Source organism: Equus quagga, chromosome 7 (genome assembly GCF_021613505.1).
Source record: "Equus quagga isolate Etosha38 chromosome 7, UCLA_HA_Equagga_1.0, whole genome shotgun sequence".
Taxonomy (NCBI): Eukaryota; Metazoa; Chordata; class Mammalia; order Perissodactyla; family Equidae; genus Equus; species Equus quagga.
This window is the reverse complement of record NC_060273.1, coordinates 3,581,302-3,598,634: the sequence shown is the minus strand read 5'-3', so window position 1 is coordinate 3,598,634 and position 17,333 is coordinate 3,581,302. Positions and strand designations below refer to the sequence as shown.

General features: G+C 43.0%; 1 protein-coding gene across 1 annotated transcript in view; it reads left to right on the top strand.

Moving 5' to 3' along the window:
- Positions 1 to 17,333, top strand: part of ADCY9 (adenylate cyclase 9) — a 105,547-nt gene that overhangs the window by 56,826 nt on the left and 31,388 nt on the right. Inside the window, exon 3 of the mRNA XM_046666549.1 lies at positions 12,049 to 12,239. Coding sequence (XP_046522505.1) covers positions 12,049 to 12,239 — 191 coding nt within the window. The remainder of the gene's footprint in view (positions 1 to 12,048; positions 12,240 to 17,333) is intronic.

Here is a 17,333-nt window from a genome sequence, read left to right as displayed (position 1 = left end):
CCCCCCCCCCCCCCCCCCCCCTCCCGGCAACAACTAATCTGTTATTTATCCCTGTAGTTTTGCCCTTGGGAACGTGTCATTAAAATTGAGCCATATAGTATATAAACTTTTAAGACTGGTTTCTTTCACCAAGTATAAGTGAAAGATTAAGATTCATCCTTGTTATTGTGTGTCTGTAGTTCATTCCTTGTAATGCTGAACAGTATTCCATCCTGTGGATGCAGCACTATGTGTTTATCCATTCAATCACTAAAGGACATTTAGGTTGTTTCCAAGTTTTGGCAATTATGAAGAGGGTTGCTATAAATGTTTGTGTACAGTGTTTTGTGTGAACATAAGTTTTAATTTCTCCAAGGTAAATATCCAGGATTTGAGTGGCTGGGGCATATGGTCAGTTATGTTTAGCTTTGTAAGTAACTGTTGAAGATGTTTCCAGAGTGGTTGTAGCATTTTGTATTACCACCAGCAGTGTACGAGCGTTCCCGTTGCTCCTCATCCTCATCAGCACTTGGTATTGTCAGTATTTTTCATTTCAGTCGTACTAATAGGTATGTAGTGATATCTCATGGTTTTAATTTGCATTTCCTAAATGGCTAATGATGTTGAATGTTTTTTCATGTGTATATTTACCAGCCCAGAACCTTGGCTCGTGGGAGGAGTGCGGTCTCTGGTGCTCTCAGTGCTCATTGTGTGTAACTTCACAGTGCTCACAGGGCTGTTGATCACAGTGCACTGCTGGTGGATGTTCAGACAGTAGGCTGGGGGGAGGGAGGGGACCCTGGAGGCAGTGGGATCATGGAGGGGCAGAAAGAAAGGGCAGGTAGGTGAAGGGACCAGAGTTAGTCTACCTGCTTCATGAAGTTGCCTGGGCCTGAGGCCTCAGTGGAAGGGACAGTACAAGAATACCACTCCTGAAACATCTTCTCCCAGCCCGGCCTGGTCGGTTTGTGCCAAATCCTATTAGCATTGTGGCCGTGTGCCTAGTTAAACATACAAGCCTCAAGGAGCCAGAGAGAACCCCCACGAAATGGTAATGTGTTCAGTGGAGTGTTTTACTGCATGTGTTGCTTTTAATGAGTGTGAAAGATCAGAGACTTGGTGTTCATTTTACAAACTGCTTTTAGAAACCATGTGGTGAAACTTAAAGTGGATAAAAAGTGGAAAATATGGGGGCTGGCCCCGTGGCCGAGTGGTTAGGTTCACGCGCTCCGCTGCAGGCGGCCCAGTGTTTCGTTGGTTCGAATCCTGGGCGCGGACATGGCACTGCTCATCAAACCACGCTGAGGCGGTGTCCCACATGCCACAACTAGAAGGACCCACAACGAAGAATATACAACTATGTACCGGGGGGGCTTTGGGGAGAAAAAGGAAAAAAATAAAAAATCTTAAAAAAAAAAAAAAAGTGGAAAATATGGCCTATCTTAGAAATATTCACATTAAAAGGATATTTAGGAAGAATATATGTCAAGCAAGGTTGAGCTATATACAGATAGCCTCTGAATTAGATTTTTGGAGCAGCTTTTCAACCCATTTTAAGTTTTTTTGGAAAATATTCAATGTTTCCAAGCTCTCCTGTTTTCTTATTCTTAGAGATTATCTACTACTTTGTTTGATAGAATATCTATTTCTATCCTATTTTCCAACTGGTTATTCCTGCTATTAGTGTACAGGGTAATTTCCCCCTTGTATTTGCTCTTAAATGTCATCTATAATAAATAAAAGTTAATACTTATTGGTTTCACATTTCGTTTCTTCTTTATTCTACCCATTCTTCTTTTAATAGTCCTTACGTATCTTCTCTATTCAGTAAAGATAAGAAAGAGCTTTCTGTTGCCAGTTCATTTCTTTTCTCCAATAAGGAAGGCTCTGGATCTTCACTGTTCAATACCATAGCAGCTAGCCGCATGTGGTTATTTAAAATTTAAATTACAATGAAGAAACACTAGAAATTCAATTCTTCACTTATCCTAGCCACATTTCTAGCCACATTTCAGATGCTCAGTAGCCACACGTGGCTAATGGCTACTGAACTGACAGCCGTAGAACATTTCCCTCATCGCAGAAGATTCTCTTGGGCAGCTTGGGTCTGGATTCTTTACACACTCCAGTAACCCACTTCCTGTCTTATCTCATCACTTACAGTTGCTTTCAGGAGTTTGAAGAAAGCCTCATCAGTTTTCTAGAACCATCTGGAACTTTCTCCTCTGGTTTCCCCTCTCAAGCTTCTCTAAGCCCAGCTGTATGTTGCTAAAATATGGGGGCTGAGCTGTATTGCTGAGCCCTTGACCTGACTGGGCCAGTGTCTGCCCCAAACCTGGCCACAAGTCAGCCTGGTCCTAGTTTATTCCCTGAGTCCCCCGTCCATTTCCTAAGTGTGGTCAGTCACAGGCATATTGACCTAAATCTACAGCAGTCATGAGGATTTCTTCTTCTTTTCTTCTCTTTTTGGTGAGGAAGATTGGCCCTGAGCTGATATCTGTTGCCAATCCTCCTCTTTTTGCTTGAGGAAGATTACCACTGAGCTAACATCTGTGCCAGTTGTCCTCTATTTTGTGTGTGGGACACTGCCACAGCATGGCTTGATGAGCAGTGTGTAGGTCCCACACCTGGGATCTGAACCTGTGAACCCTGGGCTGCCAAAGCAGAGTGCAGGAACTTAACCACTTCACCACCGGGCCAGCCCCATGAGGATTTTCTTAACCAGGGATAATGGAGTTACCTCTCAGCCTTGTTAACTTACAATTTGAAGAGCTCTGTATTCCTTTTATTTTATTTCTCTGTTTGGGTTTTTCATTTTCATGTGATTTTCTGGTGCTTGGCCTGCCGCCTTTGCTGAGTTTGATTTCTTTTCCTTTTTTCCAGCAACTGTTCTTTCATCCTTGAACTCCTCTCCTGACTTTTTTTTTTACTGGTCTCCACAAGTTTCATTTCTTTCTTAAATATATATTTATGATGTATTCTTTAATCAGTGGTATTTTTGTGTTATCTTTACCCTATTTATTTATCATATTTCTTTTTTATTTTTAACAGGACAGAGAGTTTACAGTTGGTGTTAATTAATTCAGTACTTTCAGTCTTTCTTTTTTGAATGTGGTGTGTTTATTCAGTGGGGAACTTGATAGTATTGAAAGTAAATGAACACAGATCACACATATCAATATGGATGAATCTCAGACAGACTGCTGAACCAAAAATACTAAACTTGCAGAAGAATACTTGTAAAATGATGTCATTTATGTAAGTTTTTAAAAACATGTTACTGCTGCACGTTGTTCAGCATTACATATATATGCAGTGAAAATCTAAGGAAACACATGGGAAGGAGCAACGTGGCGCTGGCTTTCAGGACGGTCAGGAGCTCAGTAGGGAGAAGGCCTTGCGTCTGGGGTAGGCTCACAGGGAACCTGCAGGTGACGTCTTGTTTCTTAGCCTGGTGGGACCACGAGTCTTCAGCCTGTTTCTCCTTACACATTTCTGTGTCTAAAATGTTTTGTAATAAAGTCAAAAATTCTTGCTTCTTTTAATCATAAAGTAAATAAGAGAGATAGCTAATACAGAAAGTAAGTTTTTTCCGTAATCCTATTGCCCTGTTAATATTTTGATGTATTTCTGTTTGTGTGGTTTTTTAAATTATTTTTTTAGCTTTATTGAGGTATAATTGACAAATAGAATTGTAAGATATTTAAAGTGTATATTGTGATTGGATATACATTATGAAAGTATTCCCCCATCTAGTTAACACATCCGTCACCTCACATATTTATGTGTTTTTTTTTTTTTGGTGAGAACATTTAAGTTCTGTTCTCTTAGCAAATTTCAGTTATATAGTACAGTGTTATCACTACATTTTACATTAGATCCTCAAACTTTGTGTCTGTGTTTTTACTGTAGTGTAGTATGGTTCAGAATAACACTTTGTCTCTTTCCCATGGTGTTAGCTGCTCTTCATGTCTCCTCTTCTCCAAGTACTCAGCTGCCTTGTTTGGGGCCAGCACCTTCACTGGGCAGGGACCTGCTTGCTGGAGTGTCTGGAACCTTCCTTCCCCTGGAGTCTGAATCCATTGGCCTTCTGCCCACTTCCATCTCTCTTTTAGGGTCTGTAGCAGAGCTCAACTTTCCACCCTAAGACAAGGGACTTCTGAAGACTCATCCCCCCCTTTTTGTGAATGAGGGGCTGTTGACCGCAGCTCCATGTCACGTTTTCGTATGAGCCGCATCTCTGCGTGTTGCTGTGCCTTGGGACCCGTCCCTCGTCCTCTTATACATGGGCACTCACTACTCACTGCCTTGGTTTCGCTTTCAGTTTTGCTTATGCGTGAGTCTACCACATAGTTGTGAGTTTCTTGAGGCATAAATCACAGCCACATGCTGTGCACCGTGAGGCTGGTGTGGGAGAGCGAATGATCCAGCTGATACCCTCCCGAGTGCCAGAATGGCCTGCTCTTAACTTCTCGTCTAATGCCCAGCAACACTTTTAAGGTTATTGAAAACACACCACACAACACACAATTTTGGTTCTTCTGAAAAAGGTCTAAAAAAGAAAGACTACCTTCCAGGGCTGAAATGAAATTAGAAAAATTGGAGATATCTAAGAAGATATTGCTTCTTGATCACAAAATAGAGGTTTTGGGTTTCTCAGTTATATGGCTTAAGCAAGTCTGCCATGTGGTCTTTGGGAACAAGAAAATGCAGTTTGGGAAACTGTTTTGCTCAGTGCTCCCAGCCAGTATGCAAAACGCTCATCGAGAGAGGGAAAACCGTAATGCGAGTTGAAAACGAGTTGACTTGAAAAGTGAGGAAATTCACAGCAAGCATGTGACTGTGCTGGAAATGTGATTTGGGAGCAAGCCAAAAGCCTGGATAAATATTTCCACCAAGTAACAGGTGGCGAAGGCACTGGTATGGTTACTCCCAGGAAAGGCTAGTCAAGAATTGTATACTTTTCTTTGCATAATGTGAAGTTTCCGGATGAGGTAGGGTGAGGTTGGCTATGTTGCCTTTCTTCCCAGCTGAAGATGCTCACAGGAAGTGTCAGTGTGGGGAGCACTGCCCCTGCGCCAGAAGAAAATGCCTTTGCAAATAAATGTGCTTGCGGATGAAAAGCAGACAGCAGTGTTCGTGGCAGCCGGGAAGCCTGAGCTCCTGTTCGTTGTGGCGCAGCGGCGGGCTTGAGGCTCGGGCCGGCCGTGCTGCGCGGTGAACGCTTGCTGTCGAGGGGCCTGGGGTCAGCAGTCTATGAAGACAGCTTGGGCGTTGGCCCAGCTCTTTTGGACTGGACCGCAGTAGTGAGAGTTGCAGATTTGATGGTTCTTGGAGATATCTCGTGGAAGGTCAAACTTTTGTTTTGTTTAATCTCTCTCGGGCTTCTGAACTCTTGCTGTGTTGAATTTTTAGTTCTTTGAGGTTATGTAACCTTATTTCTTATTTGTATGTTTTTCCATCCTAGCTCTGCCACATTATCTACTTCCAAGCCTTCATTTTTAATATTTTTCTTTTACCTGCCACTGCCCACTCCTTTACCTTGAATTCCCAAACATAGTGTACTTCTCACTGGCTTTATTTTATTTCTTCTCTGAATCTCAGAACTGTTGCATCTTAAAGTTTGCATAGATTTATTTCTTTTTTTAAAAAAGGGTTCTATTGAGAAATACTTCACATACTATACAATTCACGCCTCTAAAGTACATACACAATTCAGTTTTTAGTATATTCAGAGAGTTATGCAACCATCACCACAATCTAGTTTTAGAACGTTTTCATCACCCCACAAAGAAACCCTGTACGATTAGCAGTTGCTCCTCCTCCCCCGATCCCCGAACCTCTGGCAACCACTAGTCTACTGTCTCTTTGGATTTGCCTATTCTGGACATTTTGTATAAATGGAATCACACAGTATGTGGTCTTTTGTGACTGGCTTCTTTCACTTAGCATTGTATAGTTTTATTTCTATTTTCAATGTATTCCCTTTTTTGGTTTTATTTTTCAATTATTTAGCTGCCACCTAGTCTCAGATTTTAAATTGAACCTTTCATTTATCTTCTTTCTAGAATCTATTTTCCATTGTGTTCTGTACTTAAATCTGCAACTCTTAAAATTAACTATTAATTTTTAAACTATTAGTTTAACTATTAACTATTAAAATCTTAGAATTAACTGTTGTTTCTCAGTTCTCTAGGGGAAAGAATACAGTCCGTGACTCCTCTTGTCCCTGCTTCAGACATAACCTGACGTGCTGTCTTCTGTCTGATGGCATTCTCTGTTATTATTTGGTGAATGCACAGTTTATTAGTGGTTAGTTTACTTCAGGGCCGACACCTTTCCTTCTAGCTCTCTTGGTTCAGAGCCTCTTCTGATCATTTAAACTCTGTTGTATGACAATATTCCAAGATAATTATCATAGACCTTCATTTCTCTTTTGTTTTCTAAAACTCACTGTAAAAATGCCTTTTGTCACCTCTGAGTCCCGTTTAGGCACATAGACTTGCATTCATGCAACTCTCTCTTGGTGTAGATGTGTGTCATCACTTGCTTATTGTCCTCACGTTCACTGCCATCCTTCCACTCTCCTGTTTAATTTCCTATCAGCATTACTTGGTGCCCTTCCTCAGTTTCCTCTGTTTACTCTGAGTATTCTAAGGAATACTCTGATGAAAAAAGAAATGAATGAGAGAATACCTTGTAGGCTGTTTATGGGTATAGTGAATGTCATCTTTCAAAGAACTCATGGCTGTGGCCTTTGTGAAGGCCCGTGGGATAAAAGCATAGTTCAAGAGTTTTTGAGAGGTGGGAGCAGTGGGTCCTGAAGTCTTGCCACTGGACTCTCCCAATGTTAGTTCTCAGCAGCATAGCATTTAGCAGGGCAGCATTTATTAATGCCAGATATGAAAGTGAAGAAGAGGACAGTACACAGAATGTGGTCACCAAGTGGTTGCCCTGTCATCCACACTGGGCCGTGATGGCAGCACATTTACCCGGGACTGGTAGAGAGAGGGAAGCTGCGTGCAGAAAGCATTGTTTCAAGAGCAGGGTGTAGAATGTGCACTCGTGTGTGTGTGTGTGTGTGTGTGTGTTCTTTCAAAAGTTTGTTTTGTTGGCCCAAAGTTTTGGTCAAGATCAAGTTAAAAAGGCATGGTGCCTACCCTTTGCTTATTTCACCTGCTTGGGTAAATCTGTCTTGCATTTTATTATTTGAGACTTCGTTTTTTAAAAAGAAGTTAAGTTTTACCAACAGCCATTTGCTGTAGGAGCTTGTGATTTCTCGTCAAGTGTTGGCACAACCAGGATGAATGAGTCCCTATGATTAGTTGTTTTCCATAGGAGTAGAAAGACCCATCTAGAGTGTTTTCATGTTAACAAGGAGAAAAATGATTATTTTTTTTCACCAAAGCTTTTGGTCTTCTTAAGCAAAAGCAATAGGTAATTATGAAATATTCTATCTGTAATTTTGTAGGCCCTGGTTATTTGCTAGATTAAGAGCACTATTAATCTTTACTTTCCTTATTGACTGACCACATTTTAGTTTAAATGCTACTTAGCCATTACAGACCTAGTTACCAGGAAGAATACAACACAGAGTGAAATAACTTTTTAGAAAATTAATGGAATAGGCAAACTGATTGCCCTCTTGTGTTAATTGTTCGCATCATTAGTGATGCAAGTTTCAGGCGTTTGTTATGTTATTCTGCTAACTCCCAAGGTTGTGTCTCAAAACATTCTTTCCTTCCTGATTATTCTCCTCTCTCTGTGGAGCTGACAGTCAGGCCTTGACTGTCTGCACGTGAGGATATCTCACTCCAAAGCAAGAGGCCTGCAGAACATGAGCACGATAAAGAAGGGCCAGAATAGCCTTTCTTTTCCAAAACGGACTTTGGCACTCACTTACATTACACTCAGTTCACCAAAACCAAGCCCCAGGTGTGCACAAGGCACAGTTTTTGTCCTCAAAGAATTGATGATATACTTAAGAATGTTTGAGAATGTTAACCACGCCAATCTCCTTGACACACGTGCCACAGACAAGCTCCTCCGTCACACGGGGGCACAGTAGGCTGCTTCTCTAGCCTCTCGCAAGTTAAGCTGATAAAAGGCATCAATGCTGGTGAGACTTAGAATCAATTACCAGGAAAGAATATTAAAAATCTTATTAATTATTCTCCTGTTTACATTATACTTAAATCAGTTAGCTGCCTTATTTTGACCTTCTGCTCCAAAAGAGCCATTCTAATGAACTTGGACCCCAGGGTCCACGTGTGTGGTTACTCATTAAATCTTTATCTCTTATAAACTCTCTTGACTTAAGACTTTGAGGAGGCTGGAACTCTATCACACAGCCCTGATTCAGTTCCTGGGCTATTTCACATCGGGCAGCTGAGCTCCTACTTACCGAATCATGCTGATATCCCTCCAGTTTTGGCAAAAGATTTCGCTTTAAATTTGGCTTTCCATATTGAAGCATAAATAAAAAGATACTTAACTAGTTCACTGATTTTGCTTGCTGTGGATACATACATATCGTTTGACCTTTGGAACACTAGCAGTATTGTATTATCAATGCAAGTTGGTCATTAGGGGCTCCCTAAAGAAGAATTCAAGTTAGAAACAAATTCGGAGCAATTATTGATTTAACAGTTCTGCAAATGTTTTCGCACATAGATACAGCATGAAAAAGACTCCCAGTGATAAGCAGTCAAACATTCACATTGATGATAACAGCTAATGTTGTTGAGTTTTCACTGTTGCAAAAGCTTCATGTGTGCTAATCATTTAATCCTCACGTTTGCCCTATGGGGTAAGTCCTATTCTTAGCCTCGCCTGATGATGAGAGAACTGAGATGCAGAGCGGCGAAGTCTCTTCCTCCAGGTCACACAGTGAGGACGTGGTGGCTGGCCTTTCCTGAGCCTCGTGCCTGCTCATGACTCTTTCTCCCCGACCCGCTGTTGCCCCCAGTGTGAAGACTCCTGGAGCTGGTCTACATGCACCCTGCCCAGGCTCCAGCTCATATCTGGCCATTCCCTCACGCGCATTTCTGTTCCAGCCACACTAAACTCACTTCCGTCTCTTGACTATGCCTGGGAAAGGCTCCCTTTGGAGGGCCTGTTCACAGACTGTTCTAGTAACACCTATGGCCTGATGACGGCTGCCTCAACCCCTGCCCTGTTGGCTTTTGCTTGGCTAACCTCTCTTCATCTTTCAGTCCTCAGCTTGGGGGCACTTCATCCAGGAGGCCTTCCCTCACCCTCAGGTCCTTGCGAAGTGCCACCCTTCTGTGCTCCTCAGAGCACCCTTGCTTCCTTGTCCTGGGACTTTGTAGTCACACCTACCTGCTTTCTAGATCCCTCTTCAGGTGACGTTGACCCATACAGGTAGGGGTCATGGCTAACCTGTTCATTCTTGTCCTCTCAGCACCCATCACACTGTGTGGTAAACAGGAGGCACTTAATAAGTGTTTGGGGAAGGAGCAGTGACTCGGTAATCACAATTCAAAGTAACAACAGCAAACCTCAGGGATCTGCACCCCAAGGCAGTATTAGAGTTTGCAGCCACAGAGCTGGGTGGCTGTTGCTCCACATTCCCTGGTGGAGGGTGTGCTCTTGCTTTGAAGTAGTAGCTTCAGCATCCTGCACGGGTCTGTCGGATTCAGGCTTCAGCTCTTCAGGTGTGCTGGCTCAGCCTATTCCCTCTTTTTGTTGTCGTGCCTCCAGGAAAGGCCCCCATCACCTCTCTTGCAGGTCTGGAATACACAGGGAGGGCATAAGAAGCTACCTGACCAAGGACCCTTCCTGGGTTTGAGAAGGCTGAGAGCAGGGCCTCTCTGATCATCCTGGCTTCACATTCCCAGGGCAGTCTTCACCCACCAGGAGCAGCAGCCACAGACAGAGGAGCCCCAAGCCATTGGCATCTCAGAGAACGCTGTTCTGGGGTCAGGGCCAGCTACAGACGTAATGGAAAACCTCTCCCTTCAATGGCAGCTCCTCACCCCCTGTAATAAAAAAAGTCCTTCCTGGGGCTGGTCCCATGGCCATGTGGTTAAAGTTCTGTGTACTCCACTTCGGTGGCCCAGGCTCGCAGGTTTGGATCCCTGATGCGGACCTACTCCACTCATCAGCTGTGCTGTGGAGGCATCCCACATAGAAAATAGAGGAAGATTGGCATGGATGTTAGCTCAGGGTGAATCTTTCTCACCAAAAAAAAGTCCTTCTTCCCTCTGGTTCCCCAGGTGGCCCCGTGCAGTAGCAGCTTGTGCTCTCCTGGGCCCCTCTCCCCAGCCACTGCCGGGTGACATATCTGTCATACTTGGGAGTCTGGGAGAGACCACTAGAGCAGCTCCTTGTACTTCTTCAGTGAAGCTGGGAAGAAGCCTGCCAGCTCTGAGAGTCCACAACACGTCAGAAATAGGACCCTTCCCTGGCAAGCCCACAGAGGTGGCATTTTTTGACTCTCCCCAGGCACAACGACAAAATCAGTTCAGTGTTGTCTGTGACAGAGTCTGAGAAATCCACACAAAGGTGCTTTTACTCTTTCATAACGTTCCAGTTCCCTTTCCATTTTAAGTTTACACGTGTAATTAGTTATAACTGTAATTGATCCTAAACACACACTGGGGAAAAAAATACATAGAAGTTCAGGACCTAGGTAAAAGTGAGAATTTTACTGATCTCCTTTGGGGTCAGTTAGCACCTAAAATCATTCGTCTAAGTCTTTTGGTTCCCAGCTGTGATTTGGCTATACTCTAGGATGTCTCTGGGTGTCTCAGGGACTCTAGCCAAATTTTCAGAACAGTTGACTTAAAAACATACGCCACGTAACGTTTTTATGAGGAGAGAGGGAGATGAAGGAAGATGAAGTGTTGAAATGGTGGCATAATTATAAAATAATCAAGGGTTATTGATTAAGTAGCCCCTAGGTTATTTGATTAATTAATTTTAAAGCATTTATTAAGTTTGTTCCAAGTGTAAGAAACTGCATGGGTTCAGGAGTGTAGACACATCCCCTCTTGATGGAATCTTGCCCTGATGGCTTTCCTCTACCACCTTCTGTTGGAGCTTAAACTCTCCAAGACAGGGACCCTGTTCTCCTCTTGATTTTATTCTCCGTGTATAGCATACACCAGGCCTAAAATAAATGTTTATTGAATAAATTACATTGTCACTCCCTTCAATAAATTTGCAGTCTGATTAAATTCCAGTAAGGACTAACAATGGATTTCTTTTAATAAGGTTTTCTTCTTTTTCAGAAATTCCTTGGGTTCTGTTTGAAAAATCTTCTCCTTATTATTTTCCCAGCAGATAGTTCTTCTGAATTCCTGACCTACCTGCCTGTTAACAGCTACTTAACAGTGTAGCAGACATCAGTGTGATATTTCAGCCTTTCATGAGAATTGTAAAGATGTAGGTTAATTGTCCATTTAACCAACTTTTTTTTAATGAAGATTTTGTGAAAGAATAAAGTTCACATAGGCTGCAGCTTGACAAAAGCTGAATGTTCTTGCTGTGAATGTTTGGATCCAACAGAAAACAGATACTTGATAATTTGAATTGAGAGGTTTTAATTACGCCTGTCAATGCACATTGGTCTTACTTTTCATGCTAGTTTTGCAGTCCCTGACAGAGATAAAATGGTCTGTTCTCTAGATCATCCTTATGTCTAGACTGACCATTATAAATGTCAGTGACTATCGACAGATCGAAATAAACCCAGGAAATGTAGAGGGTCCACCAGCACTTGGATCTGCTGCCTTCATAAAGAGATCAGGTGACCCTTTCAGGGAGGAACTTTCTAATGCTCATTTCAGTCCCTCGAGGTAAAATGTGCAGCCACTATTCAGAGAGAACTAATGTGAGTAAATGGTGTATCTTGGAGGCAAACGTTCTCCCTGAGGCTGCGCGTTTCTTTGAGAAGATCATGGAAGTCAACAGTACAATATGACTATTCACGTTTTCATTTTACTCTCAACTTTTCAGGAGCATGTCCTGCACAGAGAGCAAGATCGAGCTGCATTTCACCCAGCAGTGGTTTCAATCTGTGCTGATTGTAATTTTTATCCGTAGGTTTGAAGACATACCTGATAGCGGGTCAGAGAGCGAAGGAGTCTCGTTGCAGCTGTTCAGAGGCCTTGCTTTCTGGCTTTGAGGCCATTGACGGCTCACGGCTGTCCTCAGGCCCTAGGGGACAGGGGACAGCATCGCCAGGGAGTGTCAGTGACTTGGCGCAGACTGTCAAAACCTTTGATAACCTTAAGGTTAGTTTTTTTTTTCCTACTTCTAAAACTTTATATTAATTCTGCAGTAGAACGTGTGAAATAATAAGCAGCCTTCGGGTCTGTGGCAGATGACTTGGAATGCCCTTCAATTTGGTTTTTACAATTTTTTTTAATTAAGTATAAAGTTAGCAGCATTTTGCAGTTTTAGTATCTTTGCTTTTTTAACATATTATGCACGTCCAGTTTCTTTCTACACTGCATAAAGATGCTTCTCACTTGAGTTATTTCTTTCTTTTTCTGCGACCTATGATGTCTTTTGAGATTTGTAAAAGCTAATGATAAATGATAGTAAAGGTGAGTCTCCTCGCATCTTGCTTGGAGAGCTGGTTGTATCATACTTCAGAGACCACTTTCTCAAGTGCTCTGACATCTCTTGAAATCCAGTGTTTTATGATTATTTTAAATTTGTGGGTGTGGCTGAATCTTGTGACGTAGCTTACTGAAAGAGTGCGGGCTTGCCAAGAACACTGTAGTATTTCATTATTGGAACAGAGCTCTCCTGGCGGCTGTCTAGAAATACCCAGTGCTCTCATAATAAACTACCAAGGAGTTATCGTGATGCGCTTTGGGCGTATGAAATCTTGCTCGTTTATGAGCTGTTCATCAATGTTCACATTTAATCTAGTTCCCGCACTGGTACCTCTTGTTTATTTTTACAGTTTAAATATTTGCCACTTTCTTTTTTTTTTTTGAGAGAGAGGCAGTTATAACAGGTCCACTTCACTATTTTGTACTCAACACAAAGATATATGGGTCAGGATCATGGCCTCTCATTATAGCTTTAATCCAGCATGTTCCTGCTTATCTACATTCATTGGTATTTTGGGCCAGATAACTCTCTGTGGTGGGGCCTGTCGTGTGCACTGCGAGATTTCCAGTAGCATCCCTGGCCTCTACTCACCAAATGCCAGTAGTGCCCCTTCCTTCCATTGTGACAACCAAGAATGTCCCCAGACATTGCCCAATGTCCCCTGAGGGTAAAATCACCCCCATTTGAGAACCCGCGGGGCAGGGTGTGAAACCCTGAGCCCCCCCACTCTCTGGCACCTGCGCGTAACAGGGAACATATCTGAAATTTCCTGAACGCCTGCGTGCTTTCCAGACAGCCTCTTTGCTCGGGTGGATGTTCTGCAGCAGCAGCAGGAGGAGCTCTGGGCTGCAGGCCGTCCCTGAGCGCGGGCAGGGAGGACTGTGTGGGGAGGCGTACAGAACGTGCTTCCCAACGCGGTTTCCTCCCGGCTTCAAACTGAGCTGCATTTAAGGAGAGAAATAGAGCTCAAAGCCAAAAACAAATGACTTGTTAGGTTTGTCTGCCATTTTAGATCGTGTTTGTGTGTGTGTCTGTCCATTAGGGAGTGTAGTTGCTGACTTCACCCTATCACGTACTTGCAATTTTAGTGACAGCGATTCTGTGCTAAATTGCCCTAAGAAGGTTTTCTCTCACCCCGAAAGAACATTTCTTGTTCTAGTTATATGTGAACATATTTATATATTTTAAAAATCTGGATGGATAAAAACTATTTAGCGTATTCTGTTGCCATTTATAAATTTTCCAAATAATCATTGAACATTTTCTGAAAATCTTGTGATCTATTACATTGACTGTGTGTGCCAAAAGGAATTTGAGCAACAAAAGAAAAGGATCTTTGTGTCCCTTCCACGAGGGAAAGATGAGTTGAATCTTGAAGCATAATTTCTGGGCTATTTCCATGGTGTTGGAGGGGATAGTAAGACAACTGAGATGAGGGCTGCCCAGAAAGTAGAATTCCTTGGACTCACAGTTAGAGTGGAAGGAGTGTGAAGAGATAGAAGACCTGGTCTCCACTCCAGGCTTTGCCACTGTGGGGAGGTCCTCCTCCCCAGTGTAATGCAGTGATTCCCAAAGTGTGATCCCTCGAGCAGTAGTTTCTCAGATTGGAAATAGGAGTCAAGTGCAGAAAAAGGGTTCTGTGGTCAAGTAAATTTAGAAAGTTCTGGGTCCAACAGCCCTGCGAGGGTTTCTTTGATGTAGGACCTCTCAGAGCCTTTAGTATGCTACTCTGCCTCACTGGGTCTCTGGAGAGGGATGTGGTATATAGCGTTCTCAGGCCTTTTTGACCACAGATTTCTTTTTTCAAGGTGCATTTTTGGGGGAATGTTGGTCTAGTGGAAGGAGTTTAATGCAAGAACCAAGAAATTAGAGAAAAGATGTCCCGTAAATATTCCTAAGTGAGTACATGTGTGTCTTGGTCTTGTTCCTTTCAGCTGCAATGCTCGTTGCTTCCCTTTTCCTATAAACTCCTCTCTTCCTTTCACGGTTCAGCTTTGTTATAGTTTTCCCTGGCTCCTCCAGCTAATGAGGCTGTCTCTCCCATCTAAATTCTTAGTTCATTTAGTCTGTACCACTTGGCTGTAACATACACAGTCTTCACTATTTACTTATGTTTCTTACGTACTTTCTTGTGCTCTTTGAATGCAGGGCCCATGTGTTGAATAACTTATATTTTCCCAAAGTGTCCAGTATGGTGCCTGTCATGTAATAGACAATTACAACTTTCTTTTGGCTTAACTTTTCAATTCTTTAATGACACGCAGAGAGCTCTAACTCTGCAGAGCTAGACTAAGAAGGACTGGACTCAGAAGTCTGGGCAGAACTAAAAAGGACCAAAGTAATGTCTGTGAAGCATTGTTGTCCACTCCTAGCACACATGTCCTGTGTGTCTGTAAGTTACCTCCCAGTTCATAGCTGGAGAATTCTTACCTAATATTTCATAAAATTGTCTGAGTACTATGATGACTTATCAAGAAGCAGTAATGATGTCAAAGGACAGGGGCTTTGGCCCTGAGGCCGTAGCTCAGGAGGAGTCCTTCCCACACCCAAGCCTTGGCTTCTTAAGTGACTGGCAGCGAGAGTTGCTCAATAGGAATGCCCTGGCATTGCATAGCACAGGGAGTGGGGTACTGCCAGCACCGTGGCACTCAGCTCTCTGAACCTGAGCTTGCAAAGCTACCTCTAGAGTTTGGGGTGGGGGCAGGAGGAGTCAAGAAGGGAGTCAGGGAATGAGCAGTTAGAGACAAGGACCCTACATGTCAGTGTCAGGGAAAGCAGCTCTAGTGCCATGGGAAGGGCAGAACTTAAGATCGAGGATCCGTCTCAAAGCCTTGGCTTTGAGACTGAACAAGTCACTTAATTTCTCTAGGCCACAGCAAAATGGTGATGGCGAGGCGGTCTCTCAGGGTTGTTGTGAAGGTTAACTGAGGTAATGCCCGCTAACGCAGGGCTTGGAGCAGAAGCTCAGTTCACACCAGGACGTGCATTCATTTGCTCTGTGGGGAGCAGTGGACACTGACCACAGTTGGAATAAAGAAGGACAGGAGGAGGCAGAGATGCTGTTTAGATTCACCCACAAGGAGCCAATGAATCTCTCGGGAAAGTCTTGCCTTCTCTGTTCTGACTTAAGGGAAGTTCTTCAGTTTTGCAGCTGACCGTTGCTGTAGGGGATATAACCACATCACAAATGTGACATGGGAGCATGGGCACCCTGGCCTGTTTAGTGTGACCTCGGCTCTGCAGTGCGTGTCTGCTGCTCATTTATCATGAATGCTGTGGGTGATGGACTCCATATGCCAATAAAAATAGCTGGTCTAACGTCTTCTTGAAGAACAAAGAAAATGAAAACCAAAGATTTCAAAGATTGTGGTTTTTTTATCACATCGGTCCTAGTCAGTGAACCATGTGAGCTGTGAAAGCATCTTAGTTCACCCCTGAAAGACCTCACTGGAAATGCACCTGCTTGGCCAGTCTTTGTGAGTTTACCTTAATCTGTGATTCAGAGCCGGGGGCTGTGCGCTCACGGGCGTTTCTACATGTGCAGTTGGTAATGAGGCTAATGAGGTGGATTTACCCACATGGGGCCATTCAGAGAGGACCTGTCTGGTTTTCAAAAGGGTTTTATACTTTCCCTTTGAGGTCACCAGCCCTGGGGACCCTCCTGTGACAGTTGCCATGACTTTTTTAATGACTCTAAATAAATGATCACTTCTTTATCTCCTTGTTATTTGTATATAAAATCATGAATAGGCTCAGTTGGCTCAGTTTGAGGAAGAGAGGGCCTTTTAGTTCATTACAGAAATAGAAAAGGTAATAGATTTCTCTCTCTCTCTCTATATATATGTAGCTTAGACATTAAATATTTATTATAAATGGTGGTCTGAATAGTGGTAATGGTTGCAAAATTCTGTAAATATACTAAAAGCTCTCAAATTATACACTTGAGATGGGTGAATTGCATAGTATGTGAATGATTTCTCAATAAATGTCACAAAAAGAAGTAAATAGTAGTGCGAATGCTGGCTCTGAAATATGGATGTAAAATAAGTTTTTTTAAAAAAGACTTTTCAAGTTTTATCCATCTTTTCAGCCATGTGTGTTTCCTTCAGTTAGGAGAAAGCACATCACATAGAAGCTGATAACTCTCCCTTGAGAAGGATTCCAGCTGCTAGAGGTAGGAGGGATGGGGGAAGAGGGGACCGCTGTGAGAAGAGGGCAGTAATAATTGCTGCAGGCAAGTCCATTGATGAATTCTAGATAGTGGGTAAAAGTTCAAGGAGAAACAGGATATTTCTGTAGCCTCCAAGCATCTCCCCCTAGATATTTTTTCGTTATAAAGTGGACAATAGTAACTGGACAGTGGGAAACCCGGTAGGTGCCACCTCACCAGGTGATGAAGATAGTGTCACAACAAATAAAACTAGCAGGGTCATGAAGCCCCTGATGGGACGTGCTGAGAGGGCGCATCCCCTCTGGGATTCTTCCCCCAATTCTGAAACCTCAGTCGACTTGTGAGAAAACATCAGACAAATCCAGATTCAAGAACGGTATTCAAAATACCTGACCAGGACCCTTCAAAAGTGGGAAGGTCCGTGAAGACAAGGAAAGCCCAAGGAACTGCCACAGACGGGAGGACACTAAAGAGATGTGGCAACTAAATGCAGCGTCGGATCCCGGAACAGGAAAAGGACTTTAGGGGAAAAACTGGGAAATCTGAATCAAGTCTGTAGTTTCCATAATAGTACTGGGCCAGTGTTAATTTC